This window comes from Ceratotherium simum, chromosome 9 (genome assembly GCF_057802395.1).
Source record: "Ceratotherium simum simum isolate JZ-2026a chromosome 9, ASM5780239v1, whole genome shotgun sequence".
In the NCBI taxonomy this organism is placed as follows: Eukaryota; Metazoa; Chordata; class Mammalia; order Perissodactyla; family Rhinocerotidae; genus Ceratotherium; species Ceratotherium simum.
This window is the reverse complement of record NC_141908.1, coordinates 77842568-77859001: the sequence shown is the minus strand read 5'-3', so window position 1 is coordinate 77859001 and position 16434 is coordinate 77842568. Positions and strand designations below refer to the sequence as shown.

At 40.5% G+C, this 16434-nt stretch overlaps 1 protein-coding gene across 6 annotated transcripts in view; it reads left to right on the top strand.

Annotated features, from left to right (window-relative positions):
* The window catches only part of ALS2 (alsin Rho guanine nucleotide exchange factor ALS2), a 74373-nt gene extending 64403 nt beyond the window's left edge, over positions 1 to 9970 (top strand). For 3 of the 6 annotated variants that reach the window (XM_087435617.1, XM_014784743.2, XM_004426799.3), the window contains 8 exons: positions 655 to 812; positions 2556 to 2678; positions 3185 to 3361; positions 4442 to 4487; positions 4701 to 4762; positions 5305 to 5454; positions 5695 to 5791; positions 8357 to 9970. In XM_087435617.1, the coding sequence (XP_087291743.1) occupies positions 655 to 812; positions 2556 to 2678; positions 3185 to 3361; positions 4442 to 4487; positions 4701 to 4762; positions 5305 to 5454; positions 5695 to 5791; positions 8357 to 8395 (852 nt within the window). In that variant the 3' untranslated portion in view covers positions 8396 to 9970. Of the gene's footprint in view, positions 1 to 654; positions 813 to 2555; positions 2679 to 3184; positions 3362 to 4441; positions 4488 to 4700; positions 4763 to 5304; positions 5455 to 5632; positions 5792 to 8356 lie in introns of those variants that run through there. The other 3 variants (XM_087435616.1, XM_087435619.1, XM_087435618.1) reach the window with 3 other exon arrangements.
* Positions 9971 to 16434: the final 6464 nt, after the last annotated feature.

Genomic DNA, 16434 nt, shown 5'->3' with positions numbered 1-16434 from the left:
GAGTGTTGAGAGAAGTCAAGGGAACTGAAGAGTGACTGTTTCAGAGTATAAGCAACTGTCATTATTTAGTTTTCTCCAAGACCACATTTCATATATTTTTTGTGAGATTTAAAGTGTGTTAGAGGGGCCGGCCCAGTGGCGCAAGCGGTTAAGTGCTCGTGCTCCGCTGTGGTGGCCCGGGGTTTGCTGGTTCGGATCCCAGGCACACACCGATGCACTGATTGGCAAGCCATGCTGTGGCAGCGTCCCATATAAAGTGGAGGAAGATGGGCACGGATGTTAGCCCAGGGCCAGTCTTCCTCAGCAAAAAAAAGAGGAGGATTGGCAGATGTTAGCACAGGGCTGATCTCCTCACAAAAAAAAAATAAATAAAGTGTGTTAGAGCCTTTCTTTTAATAATATTCTATATCTGTATATCTGAAGCTATATTCCTAAGATGTTAAAAGGATTCTTTGATTAAGATTAGAAAACTCCTACTTCATACAATTTGGGTAGAGTCAACACTTTCAGAAAAATTGAGTATTTGAATTTTCCTGGTCCAAAAGTTGCCTCCTGACATTTTGAAAATTATCATTTATGAAATTGTTTATTATTGATTGACTGATTGGCTCCTACTACACATTGGCTGACTTCACTGATTCTGTTCTTGCTCAGGCTTGTGACACTCCCCTGCACCCCATGGGCAGGCTTGTGGAGACACTGGTTGCGGTGTACAGAATGACATATGTGGGTGTGGGAGCCAACCGCCGGTTATTGCAGGAGGCCGTGAAGGAGATTAAGTCCTACCTGAAGCGAATTTTCCAGCTGGTGAGGTAAGAGATCGTTTCACTTTAGTCTGCAAGCTGTGAAATAGTCGTTTTTACTAATGCTTGGGTATCTTCACCCTGAATCTAGAAATTACAGCTTCGTGAAGAATCATGAATGTCCCCTTTTATCACAGAAATTATTCATCAAGAAAATGGTTTTATGCCATAGATTCTTAAATAGATTAAATAATGAAAACATGTTTTTACTTTATGTTTATGCTATAACTATAAAAGAAGATGAACCTTAGCCTTTGTTACTTGTTTCCTTTATGTCTTTCTTACTTGGTAAGTATAATAGAAGGCTAAAATAAATTTTTTTTAATACTAATTTTGGTATGAAGTATAGTAGTCTACTTTGGATTTAATCTCTAGGCAAAATCATGTCTCTAAAACCTACCACAGAAGGGATAGTATGGCGTCTAATAGGGAATTTTGTATTTATGAGTATTTGTGTCCTATCCCCTGACAGCAGCATCCTATTCTTTGATTTATTCAACAAGTATTTATTGAGTGCGTCTGTGGTTAGCACCATTCTAGACCCTGGAGGAATTTATCAGTACTCTCATCATGCTTACATTCTAGTGGGGTCAGCGTAAACAAAATATACGGTGTGTCAGATGAAGATAAATGTGACAGAGGGAAAGAGAGGATGGGGCTGGACGTAAGATGCTGCTGTGTTAAACAGAAGGTCAAGGAGGCCTGACTAATAGGTAATATTTGAGCAGAGACTTTAAAAGAGGCAAGAAAGTGAGCAGGGAAGCATCTTTGGAAAGAGTTTCAGGCAGCAAGCAAATTAGGAACTTGTGAAATTCAAGATCTTTTACTGGGTTAAAGCGAACAAGTAAATACTATATTGAGGTAATTATACAAGTTTATGAATTTGTCCCAGAAAACTTCTTTAGATTATTAGCTTCAAAACTGATAAATGCATTTGGAAATGTTTCAGGTTTTGAGGGGGCAGTGTGACCTACTAGAAAGATCACTGGGCTGGGAGTGTTTCAGCTCTAACATGAATGAGTTGGGTATAATGAAGAGAAGTTTCCTGACCTTTTTTAGTCTGCCCAGCTGTGAAATTAGGGGCAGAGGCAGGGACGTGGTATAAGTCTACAAAAATAGAGAAGATTGCAAACTGCCTTTAAAGGGTTATGGTCTAAGTCTGTGAAAATAAAGAGGACAATAAACTTGTTTATGGTAGCGCCCACCACTTGCATGTAAGAGGTCGGAGATAAAGTCTAGGGCAAATTCAAAGCCTCGGGAAAATAATGCTCAACAACTTAGCAGCTCCATCATTTGGAAAATTTTTTTCAGCAACTTGACTTTTTAAAAAAACATTTAAAAATTTTACGTTAATTGTGTTTTCATTTTTTCTTAATGTTGGACATTTAAGTAATTTCCACTGATATTTGTTTATACTCTGAGAATAGTGGTCTCTGCTCAGAGCGTGAATACCTATTGACCTCAGCTGAGATCTGCCAGTAAGAAAGACATATATAGGTCAGAATTCTTCATTTGTTACTAACTAGACAGAAAAAGCCATAATACATAAAGACTTTTTAGTGGTATTAGCTAAGTCTTAATTTTATTCTGTAAGAAGCATCAGTTAAGAATCTCAGGGAAGGAAAATATTTAGTTGATATAAAATTTTATTTCATAGGTTCTTAAATAGATTAAATAATGGAAATGTGTTTTCACTCTTTTTAGCCACTCTAGAGGTATACTTGTAGAGTTACATTTTTTATTATTCCTTAGGTTCTTATTTCCTGAGCTTCCTGAAGAGGGCAGCACAATTCCTCTCTCTGCTCCTCTGCCAACTGAAAGGAAATCCTTTTGCACTGGAAAGTCAGATTCCAGATCCGAATCACCTGAGCCAGGGTAAATGGGGTTGAGTGGAGATAGTGAAAAGAGGGGGTGGGGACTACATAATCTTAGCCCAAGAATCCCAAGGAAAAGTTGTTTTCTCTAGATCTGTTTCCTTATTTCTAAAACGGTGTGGTTGGACTAGGTGATCTCTGAGGGTCCTTTAGGTCTCAATTTCTCTTAGCCAAACCCCGTGAAAGTACAACCACACATGACTGGGCACAAAGGCTGCCGAGCAGAGAAACGTGCTGACCTAGGATGAGGAAATCAGCCTTAAGATGGAAACAGAGTAGGCTTCCAGTTAGATTTTGAGTTAATGAAAATAATTCACAGTTGGTCCAAGACAAAACTCTAGGGCCATAGGTAAGCTCCTCGTGTTAACTCCACATATAAAAGTAGAGTAAATGCTTCTGTACTCAAAATTTCCCATCTTTACTTTCAGCTTCTAGAAACTGAAGCTCTTTGATTCTGTATTCAATTTTTATATTAATGTTTCTCCCACGCACTCCAATATCTTGTAGTTACGTGGTAACAAGTTCTGGGTTACTGCTTCCTGTGCTGCTCCCTCGGCTTTACCCGCCCCTGTTTATGCTGTATGCCCTGGATAACGACCGTGAGGAGGACGTTTACTGGGAATGTGTTCTGCGGCTCAACAAGCAGCCGGATGTTGCTCTTCTGGGCTTCCTTGGGGTACAGAAGTAAGTACAGTGGTTATGAGGGGAATCTCATGGTTTTCATTTAAAGTGCCAACAGCATTATCAGGGATTTGGTACTTTGGTATCTAATTATATATGTGATTTGCAATTTACTTATTTGCATATCTGTCTCATTTAGCACAATAGTGATATTTAATAATCTATTTCTGAGAATTTTTGGAGATGGGTATGAAACCTAATTATTCTTCTGATCGTACTTTTTATTTGTGTGTATGTGTGTATTTTATATATAAATTAAATTTGAGTTATCCTGCTTGGTATTCTGCAGTTTTTGTTTTTTTTTTTTTTTTTTAATTTTTCCCCTAAAGCCCCAGGCGATAGTTGTATGTCATAGTTGCACTTTCTTCTAGTTGCTGTATGTGGGACGCGGCCTCAGCATGGCCGGAGAAGCAGTGCGTCTGTGCGCGCCCAGGATCCGAACCCTGGCCGCCTGCATCAGAGCGCACGCACTTAACCGCTAAGCCACGGGGCCGGCCCTCTGCAGTTTTTTAAAGCAAAATACATACATTCACATTCTCAGAAAAAGTTAATTGTATTAGTCTTTAGCATTCTTCCTTCCTGTCTCATCTTCCCTCCCTCTCCATCTACAATTTCTAATTTAAAAGTTTAGAAGTGCTCTTTTTGTTGTAAGGCATTGTTTCTTGTTATTCTGGAGAAATATTGAGTGATTATGCTTTCTGTGTAGTGCTGTGATAAAGCTGATCACCCCCACCACCCAATAATTACATATATGTGCTATCAAAAAAAGTGAATAAGTCTTAATTGGAAAGTGAATGTTTTCAATGGAATAATTTAATGGTAAAAATGAGATAAAACTGAGTAAAGGAAAGATTTTGACCAAAATGTAATGTGTGGGGTTATTGGAGTACAGAATGACAGATCCCTTAGGGACAGGATAGAACTCTTAAATTATTTCTGGAATGTTTATTAAAACTTAACCTGTCTGTGGAATAGTTATTTTAAGTGGGGACAGGGAAGCCAATAAAGCCATCAACTGTTTTTATGGGGATTAATCTATCATAAGTAACAACTTGTATTAACAATTTATGGATTCCATTGTAGGAAATTTTGGCCAGTGACCTTGTCAATCCTTGGAGAGAGTAAAAAGGTATAGTAGATTTTTTAGTTTTCTCAGCAAATAGGCTTTTCTTTTGGTGTGGGCAATTCGAGATAGCAAAAAATTTTCATTTTATTTTGGTAGAATAGTACCCAAGCATGAGTTATTCATCAGAGGCGAGCACTCTGCCATTGGTATCATTTATTTTTATAGTTACTGCAAAAGACAGCTTTCTTCTTTACCTTCATAAATTCTTTTTTGCAGGTTTTGCCAACCACAAAAGATGCTTGTTTTGCCTCAGCTGTAGAATGTCTACAGCAGATCAGGTAATCTCTGATTTGTTGAAAAATCACGTAAATCGAAGTGTAGTTAGTCTATGAAGATATGAATGAGATCTTATCTTTACCTAAGCCCTAAGTGCCCCTTCACTCTCAGGGGGTGTCAGACTCAGTTGGAGATGAGAAGGCTCTTCTGAGACACTGTGGTTACTTTTTACTCGAGGAGGCTGTTGCATTTTCCAAAGTGGTGAAGAGCCTACCCAAAAATTTATCTACCTAATCACATCTTTAGCCACATGGAAATTAACCAAACTTCTCACTCAGAGAAGAGCATATATTAGGAAAGTAAGATTCCACATGGGTAAAAGGAGATGATCTGTGACTTAGTGAATTCTCCCATGTGAACCATAGATATTTGGAGGCTCCTTTTCTCAAAGAACCATAGGATTACAAAGGTCATCCCTTCCAGGGTGGCCTGATGTGTCCAAATTAAGGCACATGGGCCCCAGGAGGGCATATTATAAAAAAATTAATATCAAATGAGCCTATAAAGAAAATTATAGGATTTTTTTGTCTTTTTTTTACAACAGCACAACATTTACCCCATCAGACAAACTTAAAGTCATCCAGCAGACTTTTGAAGAGATCTCTCAGAGTGTCCTGGCATCACTTCAGGAAGACTTCCTATGGTCCATGGATGACTTGTTTCCTGTTTTCTTATATGTGGTGCTACGGGCCAGGTAACCAATCTTTTCTGACTTTAGTATTAGTGACATTATTTTGACAAGTCTGCCCCTTGCTTTTTCTGAACAGATGACAGGAATATGCTCCCCCATTAGAAAAAAATCCACTCTGTTAATGCGTTCCACTACGGTATTACCTCTTTGTTGACCTGTTCTTTCTTTTCCTCTCAAATAGATTCAAATGGAGGATACACATACAAGCATAAATAGCTCAGTATCTTTCTCTCTTTGGGACAGGATTAGGAATTTAGGCTCCGAGGTGCACCTCATTGAGGACCTCATGGACCCATATCTTCAGCATGGGGAACAGGGTATAATGTTCACCACCTTGAAGGTAAGTTCAGGTATTAGTTATTATTTTTTATCTTAAAATTTGTCTTTGATTTACCAAATTATAAATCTGTTATTAACCACTTCTTTATGTAAAAGTTTAAAGCAAACATTAAGTGCCTTTAGAGCACACATTGTTAATATTTTAAAATATGATAGTATATTTAAGTAGAATGAGTCAGTTATTCTTCAGAATTCTAAAGCAAATTATTCACTACCCAATCTTCCCTGTAAATTGATCATTCAGATTCTTACAAATGCTTATAAATGCAGACTTTCTGTATAAATATAACTCTAGAAAAGAAACAAAAAGGATTCTTATTGTCCGAAAGAGTATCCAACAATAGAGCTATTTCATGGAACTAAGGTAAAACACAGAAGTCAGTATGTATGTAATGAATATGAATTGCATCGTCTTTCTTTCCATGTATTTACTATAACCAGTAGGTTGCAAATGAAGTTCTCTGATCTGGTGCTCTCTAGGGATTGTTGAAAGTCATTTCAGTTCCCCTGCCTTGATTTGTCTTGGAATTTGGTAGAATCATTCTGAAGTTCATTGGAAGAACAGCCAATAGAAAATGACAAAAACACTTGTGAAGAAAGAGAGCAAGAATAGACCCACTCTGCCAGTTAGTAAAATATTATAGAATTGCAATAATTAAGATGGTATGTTACTGTCGCACGAGTAGACAAATACCTAAATGGAAGGGATAGCCTCCATACAGGCAGTATTATAATAAAATGGATAATATTATAATAAAATATTTCACATATGAAAATGGAAACTTCAAACACAAAAGTGGAAAAGAGGAATTATTTAATAAATGGTCAAAATATTGGGATAGTTTATTAGCAGTTTTGCAGGGAGGGCAGAATCATCCACATAGCAAATTACAGATGTGTTAGGGTTTAAATATAGAAGAAGAAAGAGAGGAGGAAAGACAGGCAAATTAAAATGAGAAACTAGAATTTGATGTTAGGTTTCTGGCTTGGGTTAACTTTTTAAACTTTTCAACTTAACAATTTATTTATTTATTTATTTTCCCCCCCAAAGCCCCAGTAGATAGTTGTATGTCATAGTTGCACATCCTTCTAGTTGCTGTATGTGGGATGCGGCCTCAGCATGGCTGGAGAAGCGGTGCGTCAGTGCGCGTCCGGGATCCGAACCCGGGCCGCCAGCAGTGGAGTGCGCGCACTTAACCACTAAGCCACGGGGCCGGCCCAAACTTTTCAACTTAAATATTATTGACATTTCTATTAACTAAACTGAAAAGGTGGTGGGAACTAGGGAAAATATTGGCCACCAATGACTTACATTATTAGTATTTCTGTTGTATGAAGAGCATCTCTAAACATATCACCAAGGAAGAAACTGAATGAATACATTTATCTGTAGGAAGATGCTCAGCCTCACTGAAACTTGCAGGACTACAGATTTAAACAAGGTGCTATTTTGTGCCTGCTAAATTGGCAAAAATGTTTTAAAATTATACCCAGTGCTGGTGGCTTAGAGTGAAATCAGTTAACTCCCACGTTGCTGATAATGGATTAAATAGCAATCACTCTTTTGGAAAACAATTGTTATTAACATCGATATCAGCAACATCAAAAATGTTTGTGGAGTTTGCTTGAGTAATCCCACTCCTGGAGATTTATTCTAAGGGAATAAGAATGGGAAACATTATATATTATCTGGATGAGGTGTTCTTGGTAGTATGAGTAACTCCCAAAGCTGGATACTTTCAAAATCACCTGGGGATGCTTCTTAAAAATGTATTCCTAGGGGCGAACGCAGTGGCTTAGTGGTTAAGTCCGGCACACTCCACTTTGGCAGCCCAGGTTCACAGGTTTGGATCCTGGGCTCAGACCTGCACACCGCTCATCAAGCTATGCTGTGGCAATGACCCACATATAAAATAGAGGAAGATGGGCACAGGGCTAATTGTTAGCCAAGGCCTAACAATTAGGCCAAGATTAGCTCAGGGTTAATCTTCCTCACCAAAAAAAAAAAAAAAAAGAGGAAAATTGGCAACAAGAGTTAGCTCAGAGTGAATTTTCCTCATAGAAAAAAAGTATATTCCTAGAGATTCTGACTCCCTAGGTCTGCAACGATAGTTCATCTGTTAGTTGATCAGATATATGAGGTGATTCTGATTAGTTGTTTGGGTACCTTATCATGATCAGCATATTCTCAATGTCCAATCTATAGTGGCTTAGTAAATTATGGTATTTCTAGCTTATAGCACCTTTCCTGCAAAGAACAAATTAACTTTCTGATCCTAATAACCTGAGGACAAGGGTCTTAGTGAAGAATATTATACAGCTTGTAAAAAGTTTGGTTTTTTGTTTTAGAATTAGAGGAAAATGTACAAAATTTTATCTCTACTAATTACAACTGGACAAATTAGACATTGGATGGGGGACTGGGAGGAAATGGGAAAATGAAAGCTCCTCATTTTGGTGGGCACTCAGTATCAACGAGGGTTCCTTTTCTCACTCCCATGCGCCTTGCTATGTTTATGTAATTTCTTTCAAAGTAAATTTGAAATTGTTTTGAACTTTTTTTCAGGCTTGTTACTACCAGATCCAGCGTGAGAAGCTTAACTAGGCTGCATAACAGCTTGACAACTGGATTATCTGTACGGAGTGTATTAGCACCATCTGGCGTCTTCCTGTAGTGGCAAAAAAGAATGGTGTTGAAATTAGGACATTGTATTATTTTGGTTGTTATTTCTGAGCCTCACTAATGATCACAGCCCTGAGCCCAGAAAAAAAAGACTGTATAGTTTAAAGGGAGGATTGAAAAGGAGGTAGAAATCAGATGAGACCAGTCCCCAGCCTGTTAAGTTCCCAAAATATCACATCCACTATTGAAAACAGAGGCTCTCCCTTCTTGCAGTAAGAGTATGCCAGCTACATGAAGTTGTAAGCAGAGTTCTCAGTATAACTTCTTACATTCAAGGAGTTGATGTACATTTTTGACTTTCTAGTTTGCCTGCAGTTGCCCCAGACCCCTTTGCAAGGAGCAGATTGTACTTGAAACTACAGTAGCCACACTTTGCCTTCCTCAATTCCTTGCAATCATGTGTGCATCATGCTTCTTTGCTGAGGGAAGGGGACGATGAACTTTTAAACTGCAGTTTTAACTCTTTCTAGGCTTTTCCACCAGAATATTCATAATGGGAGAGGCTCTACACAGTGACTGCCACCCCCCGACCCCAAATGTGGAAAGCATCCAAATGGGAGTCTTCTGCCTCCTGATGAAAAGAACATGGGAATTTTGTTCTTGGTTCCCTTACAGTGCCACAGAGTGCATACACTGGAATTCAGACACTGACTCTGAGCTGCTATGGACCCTCACTTGTCCGAGTGCAAATGCTGTGTCCCCAGGCCTGTGAATGAGAGCCGAAAGAGCTTACGCATGCAGGCTGTGTGGGGAGCAGGACTAACGACTGGGAATATGGAGGCGAAGGACTGCATCCCTCCTTGACCTGGTCTTGTGGTTCTTCCCTGTACCTCACACTGAACTCACAGAAGGGAAGAGAAAGGAAACAAGCTGTGGCTTTGCCCATCTCAAAAGTGTTGTGACACCTCAACATTTTAGTGTTTTGCTTTTTGCCTTTTTTTTTTTATGTCCTATTGTAAGTGGTTGGTTTACACTGTACAAGTAACACTAGTAGCTGTTTTGAATAACATAGGTGCTCTTCCTCATCTCGTCTACACACCATGGTGAGCATATGGAGTCTCCTCCTGGTTGCTGTTAACATCAGCGGATGTTAATCAATTTTGAAAAAGGATCATGGTTTCTGCTTTATAATCAAGACAAGTGTTTATTTAAATACTGTTTCGGAATGTTGGCTGTAATGTAACAGCAATTTTCGTAATAAAAGACATTCATCTTTATGAAATTGTTTTATGATTGCAAAAGAAATGATACAGGGCAGCCTAAAAATTTACAAGAAACCCAGGTTTAGTATTTTTTTTGCCCACATTGTAATCCATGCCTCTTCCTGTTGGCCTCAGAGGTCCCTCTGGGGTTGAAGAGATCGCTCTCTTTAAATAAACCTAAACTTAGAATTATAGCACCTTTCCTGCAAAGAACAAATTAACTTTCTGATCCTAATAACCTGAGGACAAGGGTCTTAAATCTATTATTTCTTTTAATAAAAGGCATATTTTTGTAGTTACTGTTTATTTTTTTTCCTAAACAGATGCAGGGAAGGGAAGAGTAAGGATTTAAAATTCTGGTTAGAAATATTAGGCCTGGGCCGGCCCCGTGGCTTAGCGGTTAAGTGCGTGCGCTCCGCTGCTGGCGGCCGGGGTTCGGATCCCGGGCGCGCACTGACGCACCACTTCTCCGGCCATGCTGAGGCCGCGTCCCACATACAGCAACTAGAAGGATGTGCAGCTATGACATGCAACTATCTACTGGGGCTTTGGGGGGAAAAAATAAATAAATAAAATCTTTAAAAAAAAAAAAAAAGAAATATTAGGCCTTAGTTAATCATCTCCTAGTTGTAATGTCTTCTCAGGAATCCTTTCCACCAGAATGTGCCTTGCCCATTGTTGGATAGGGACCAACACTTAAAGATTAGTTTATGTTAAACTTTGCATTTCCTTTAGGGATTATTTTGACTCTTGAATAAACACCCACACAAATTCCACATTTGGCTTGAAAAGGCAAATTTACTGAATGTCTTTGACTTTGTGAGAGAGAGAGACAGGGATAATTGTGAAGAAGGACAGAGAAAAACTTGAGTTATCCTGAGAAATTCTCAAATGATGGTAGGCCGTCTCAATTCTGGAAAAAAACATGTTACAATTCATCCTTGGAGTGGCGAATGAAACTGTCCAGTTACTTTAGATTCTTCAAATTGTACTTACACTTTTCAGATAGCATATTAAAATTATAAATTCTCAATTCTCTTGGGGGAAAACCCCCAAGTCTTCAGGCCAATGTCTGTACATAGGAAACCTAGCACTCGTGCGGCAGTTTACAAAGATCTTCACAGGCATGATGAGTGCTCACAGGTAGTAACCCCAGGATCCCTGTTCTATAGACGAGGAGTGGCTGTAATGGGCTCACTGTAGGATCTGGGACTCCAGCCTAGAAACTCCCTCTCTGATTCCCGTGTGCTTTCCTACTACAGCTGCCAGAGATGTCATGTCAGGGCTGCATTATGCATTAGAAGTTTCTAAAGTAAAAATTGAGTTGAAAATGACAACTTTTAATAAAATTAAGTGCCTTTGATACATGATGCTCTGCTCAAAACAGTCACCAATGTATCACAGTCCCAGCTTGTATTTTCATCCACAGTGGAGAGCAAAAGAAAGCCATAGGTTTAATTTAAGATAAAGGGCTGATAAACCTCTGACAGCTGCCCCTTGACCTTTACCCTTGGCCTTGCTGTCAGAGTGCCCTCTCATTTCTTTCTGTGATGTCTGCTTCCATTGGTTTTTCCCACTGACCCCTCCCTGCAATATAAAATTTTCAAATAAAGCAGTATCTCCAATATGAGATAGTGATGGACTATTAAGTTCAGAACAGTGGCTTGGTAGGGAGCTTTCCAGAAGGAACTGGTTTTTATAGGCCTCATTATTATTGGCTGAAGTGTCTTCCGTTGTTTTCTCACCATAATGTGAGAAAATGAATAAGGTTAATAGGTTGGCTTACTCCTGGTATCCCCACAGGTTTTCCTTTCATTCAAATAAAAAAATGCTATTTTCTGAGCCAGCCCTGATGGCCTAGTGGTTAAAGTTCGCTGCTCGCCACGTCAGTGGCCCGGGTTCGGTTCCCAGTTGTGGAACCACACCACTCCTCTCTCAGTAGCCATGCTGTGGCGGTGGCTCACGTGGAAGAGCTAGAAGGACCTAAAACTAGAATACATGGCTATGCACTGGGGCTTTGGGGAGGGGGAAAATACCGCTATTTTCTGTTTTGGGGCATCTGTTATCCTGAAATATTCAACAAAAATAGTAATCTTTTTTGGTGTTAACTATGTGCTGGCAATTTGAGAGAGAAAATACTAAAGTGAAGGTTGAAAATGATATAAATTAGACTCTTCAGTGCAAGGAATACTTAAGAAGATTTGTGATGGGGGAGGCTTGTGATTAATTTAGTGGTTAGCTGGGTTAGGCTTCTGTGGATTAAATCAAAGAGGATGTGCAGAGATTTTTATCTAGAACAGTGAGGTGACTTTGGCAGCTAATAGCCCACTAATATTTTCTACTAAAGCTTTTCTCTGGATGGGAGCAACATTGCATGTTTGCAGTCCTGCAGGTAAGAGACCCTGCTGAGTGATCCTCAGTTACCAGAAGAGATCTATAAATGTCTGCCTTTCTGTCAAGTTTTAGTAGCTAAAGATATATTTCTGGATAATCTAATACAAATATTTTCATTGTAACCCAAATTATATGGAGGATTTTATGATTTCAAAAGAGCGGGTTTTGCTTTGAGAAGCCATTTCTTAAGTATGGACTAATGAGTTGTCATGGAGATTGAATAAAATGGAGCATTTGTCCTAGTCCTAATCAACAATATTTTGACCTACAGGAAGCCAGCCATTTTTGTATGAGCCATTTCTCATCATCAAGTTTTCAAGTGCTTTTTCAGGCTTTGTCTAGTAGAAAGCATTATTTTGAAAAACAAGCATAATAGGGGAAGGGAATGTAGCGTTTAATAGTATCACAACATTTTTAAAAGTTCATGGAAACACCGCTTTTTAAACTAATGTGTAGCGCAAATTCCTTAGGAATCAGTAACACTAATGCAGCTTCTAAGTTAATGATAAGAATTGGCTATGCTTCCAATACTAATTAGTGCAGAACTGCGAGTGTTGGGTATTTACTTCCTTGCAGTCTCAGTCAAGAATTTTCATTCTCAAAACAGCAGAAATAGGTAAGTCTCAACGGACAGAGTGGGTGTAGGAGTCATGAAAAGGAAGGCAAGAAAGAGACATCAGTCTTTGCCAGGCACTAGCATCTTTCCAGACTAATTATGGAAACAAAAGAGGAAAACTTCTGATTTTACTACTTGTTAACTCTACTGAGTACCTCTTTGAGTGTCAGGTTCCTTATCTGTAAAATGAAGGATGCATTTGATTATCTCCAAGATCTCTGTCAACCCCCCAGTTTCAAAGTTTAATAGGGAAGGAGGTTGATATCTGAAGTGGGGAACTGGGGCACAGGCCTCTGGAGTCCCGCTGCCTCCCCTTCAGGACTGACGTCCCAGCTGCTCTTGAACTCTGGGGAGGTGTCAGCCCTTTTATTCTATGTCTTGGCTTCCTTTTTTCCAGCCCCTTCCCAACAACAGCTGGGAATACTGAGTGCTTCTATGACCCAAGCACTGTCACAGGTGCTGAGGCTGTGGCAGTGAACAGGACAAGCATGCTGTCCACTCTCCAGACCCTCTACAGACATGGCCCACACCAGAGCGGGACAGTAAGCAGGTTAATGCAGAAGAGAAGCATGATAAATGCTCTGAGGACCATAGATCACAACAGTTTTCTTAGCCCCCTGGAGGGAGGGAGGGAGGGAAAATAATTTTCTGGAGTTCCCTTCTATGAATTTTTGTTTTAGCATGGGCTGCCATAAAATAATACCAGGGAATGGGTGGCTTTAACAAGAGAAATTTATTTTCAGAGTTCTGGAGTCTGGAAGTCAGGGTACCAGCATAGTTGGGTTCTAGTGAGGTCCCTCTTCCTGTCTTGAAGACAGCCTCCTTCTCACTTGTCCTCACATGGTAGAGAGAGAGCAAGCTCTCTGGTGTCTCTTCTTGTAAGGGCACTAATATCATCATGAGGGCCCCATCCTCCTGACCTCATCTAAACCTAATTATCTCCTGAATTCCCCATCTCCGTATACCATCTCATTGGGGGTTAGGGCTTCTGCCTATGATTTTGGGGAGAACACAATTCAGTCCGTAGCGGATTTGTCACAGAAACCTGAGGATGACGGGGAAGCACAGTTTTTAGAATTCACCTAAGTTGTGGAGATGAAAATTAGTCTTGATGCCTTTATGGCCAAGAAAATGAGCCTTTTAGTATATATGAGCTAGTTATCTGTGTAGCCCCGGAGTTGGCTATAGATTTATTAGGAACTATTTTAGTAATTAAATTCACATAGAAGCCACAGTCTGTAAAGCCCCTCACAGGAGGCTCATCTCAGGAATCTGTAGTCTCCAGTGCGACCGACTGCTGCATGGGGAGGCCCAGTTCAGCACACTGTCATTGGCATTAAATAGGGAAGAAATGTGGGCCACCTTAACGGTGCACAGACAGCAGTTGACTTGTTTAATGTGAACTGCCTCACCGAGGACCCATGATTTGGTGACAGCAGTAGGGTAGCAGATTTTGGAGGGTGCCTGGACGTGAGGGTGCTGTGTCAGATCTGCCTGTTGGCTCTGACTTGGCAGACACTCCGTCTGCCTTTTCAATCTCCTCCCCTGGAAGTGCTTCCCTCTAGGGAGGAAGATGAGTCATATACGCAACTGTTGTGCTAGATCATTCAATAGAGGCTCAAATATTGGAACACAGGGAAAGGCAGAGTTTAGCCTGACTCAGCTGGGGATGGACAGGTGGGTGGCGGTGGGCAAGGCGAAAGCACAGGATACCAACTTTTGGTAGAATCTTGTGCACTCGAATCCTTCAGTGTGACTAGAAGAGAATGTGTAAGGGAAAGTTGTCTAAATTCCACAGCAGCTTTCCGGGTTGCTCTTTTCACTGCCTTAGAATTTAGAGACAACGTAATAATGATCTGTTTTTTCTTGGTAACCTCCCTGGCTCAGTCCCACAGTCTGTCCAGGTTCTAAATAGCAGTTCTCAACCATGTCAGATTCAATAACCTGGTCTTTAACAACTAATTGGAAATGCTTTTTTTTTTTTTTAACCCTGATTTATCCTTTATTATCCTACTGTAACAAATGCCGTCGGGGCCCTACCACCGCCCCTTGGTCCTTACCATTTTGTGCACTCTGGGCCAATTCCCAGCGGCCGGCACCTGCCCTCGCTGTGTGAGAGCGTGCGTGCGGCAGACAGGAAGGGCTCGAGGTGCTGTTCTCAGAGAACAGCCCTCTGCCGATGACTGGCAGCATTGCTGTATAAACCCCATACTCTCTTGTCCCTAGTCCCCCATAGAATTAAGCTCCACAGTGCCCAGAGTGGTTAATTGCTTGATATACCTTTTACTGGCTTTTTGCCTTTGCCCTGACTTAATGCTCCACTCCCCTGCTGGGAGTTTCCTGGGATCACTTTCCAAACAAATCATCTCAGTAGAATCCTTGTTCTGTCTGATTCTGGGGGAACCCAAACTAAGATGCTTACAGCTTCAAAAAAAATCCATATATACAGTGCCCTAGTAATAATAAAAAGGGGTAATTAAATAAATGTAGTTGATAAGACATTGTAGATTTCAATATGTAAATAGGGGATAGCACTATACCAAAAGATATGAGGAAGTAACACATGCTTGCACGTATAAAATAACCCACCAGCGTGCAGCAGCCTGGAGCACAGAATCAGATACAGCCTGATGGTGGTGCGTGGTAGTGGCGCTCTAAATGCCATGAGCAGCATTACCGTTAATGACGTGATTTTCTGAAATGAACAGCTTTAGCACACAAAACAAAGTAAATCATTTTTCAATTATGGCAGTAGCATTCCAGGAAGTTCAGTGTATATTAAAACTGTGCAAAAATGCTTTGTGTTTAATGTTAAAAAAAGAAGTTGGGTTCTGGACTCATTTTTTTTTCAGCAACCTGCAAGTCCAGCAGGATCTTTGAAAGTTATACAGGGCATGAGGTGATTTCTCATTGTGTAGAGGAACTTCTGTGAAACTTCCTCAAAGAGCAGTGAGCATGTTCCCTTTTCCCTCGTTTTCTTTTTTTTTTTCCCCTCGTTTTCTTAATCCCCATCCTGCTGGCTGAAATGTAGAAGCGATGGCTGGAGCTCCATCCACCATCTTGGAGCAGGAAGATGAGACGCACACCACACCCAGGGTGGTGGAGCAGTGAGCTGAAAGGAACCTGTTCTCTGAGAATTTCATGGAGCAAGGCTGCCCTAGCAGCCCTGGGCTGTCTTTGCCTCTGGACTTTACAGGAGCAAGATATGAACTTCTACCGTGTTAAGCCACTGTTATTTTGGGTTTCTGTTTCTTGAAACTAAACCTACCTAAAGCAATATAGAAAATAAACTCTAAGAGGACGCCTCAGCAGTAACCCGTAAGTCTTGCAGTTGTGATCAGCGCCATGAAGAGCTGTAGGTACGGCGAGAGGGAACCGGGTGCCTGAGTGGAGGCAAGCCAGCCAGGGAAGGCTCTTCCGAGCTCTGGATGGTGGTAAAATCAACTAGGCAAAGAGATGGAAAATAAACAAAAATAACATTACTCATCACTTGTTAAAACAAGAGGGGAGTAGGAGGGGTGTTTTATGAAACAGTAGTTTTCTTTCACAGTTGGCGTGGTTAATTTAGGGAGGAAGCGCCACAGGGCAGGACTGTTGTATTCAATGTGGGTCCCAGTGTGTAGCAAGTGCCTGACTTGTCCAATAAATGCTGTTGAAAATACAAAATACACTCCAGTGTGGTTCAATGAGCTGTGTGCTGTTTGTTGATTTGCTCCCTAGTTCTGAATTCCTTCTGGAAGCTTGGGCAG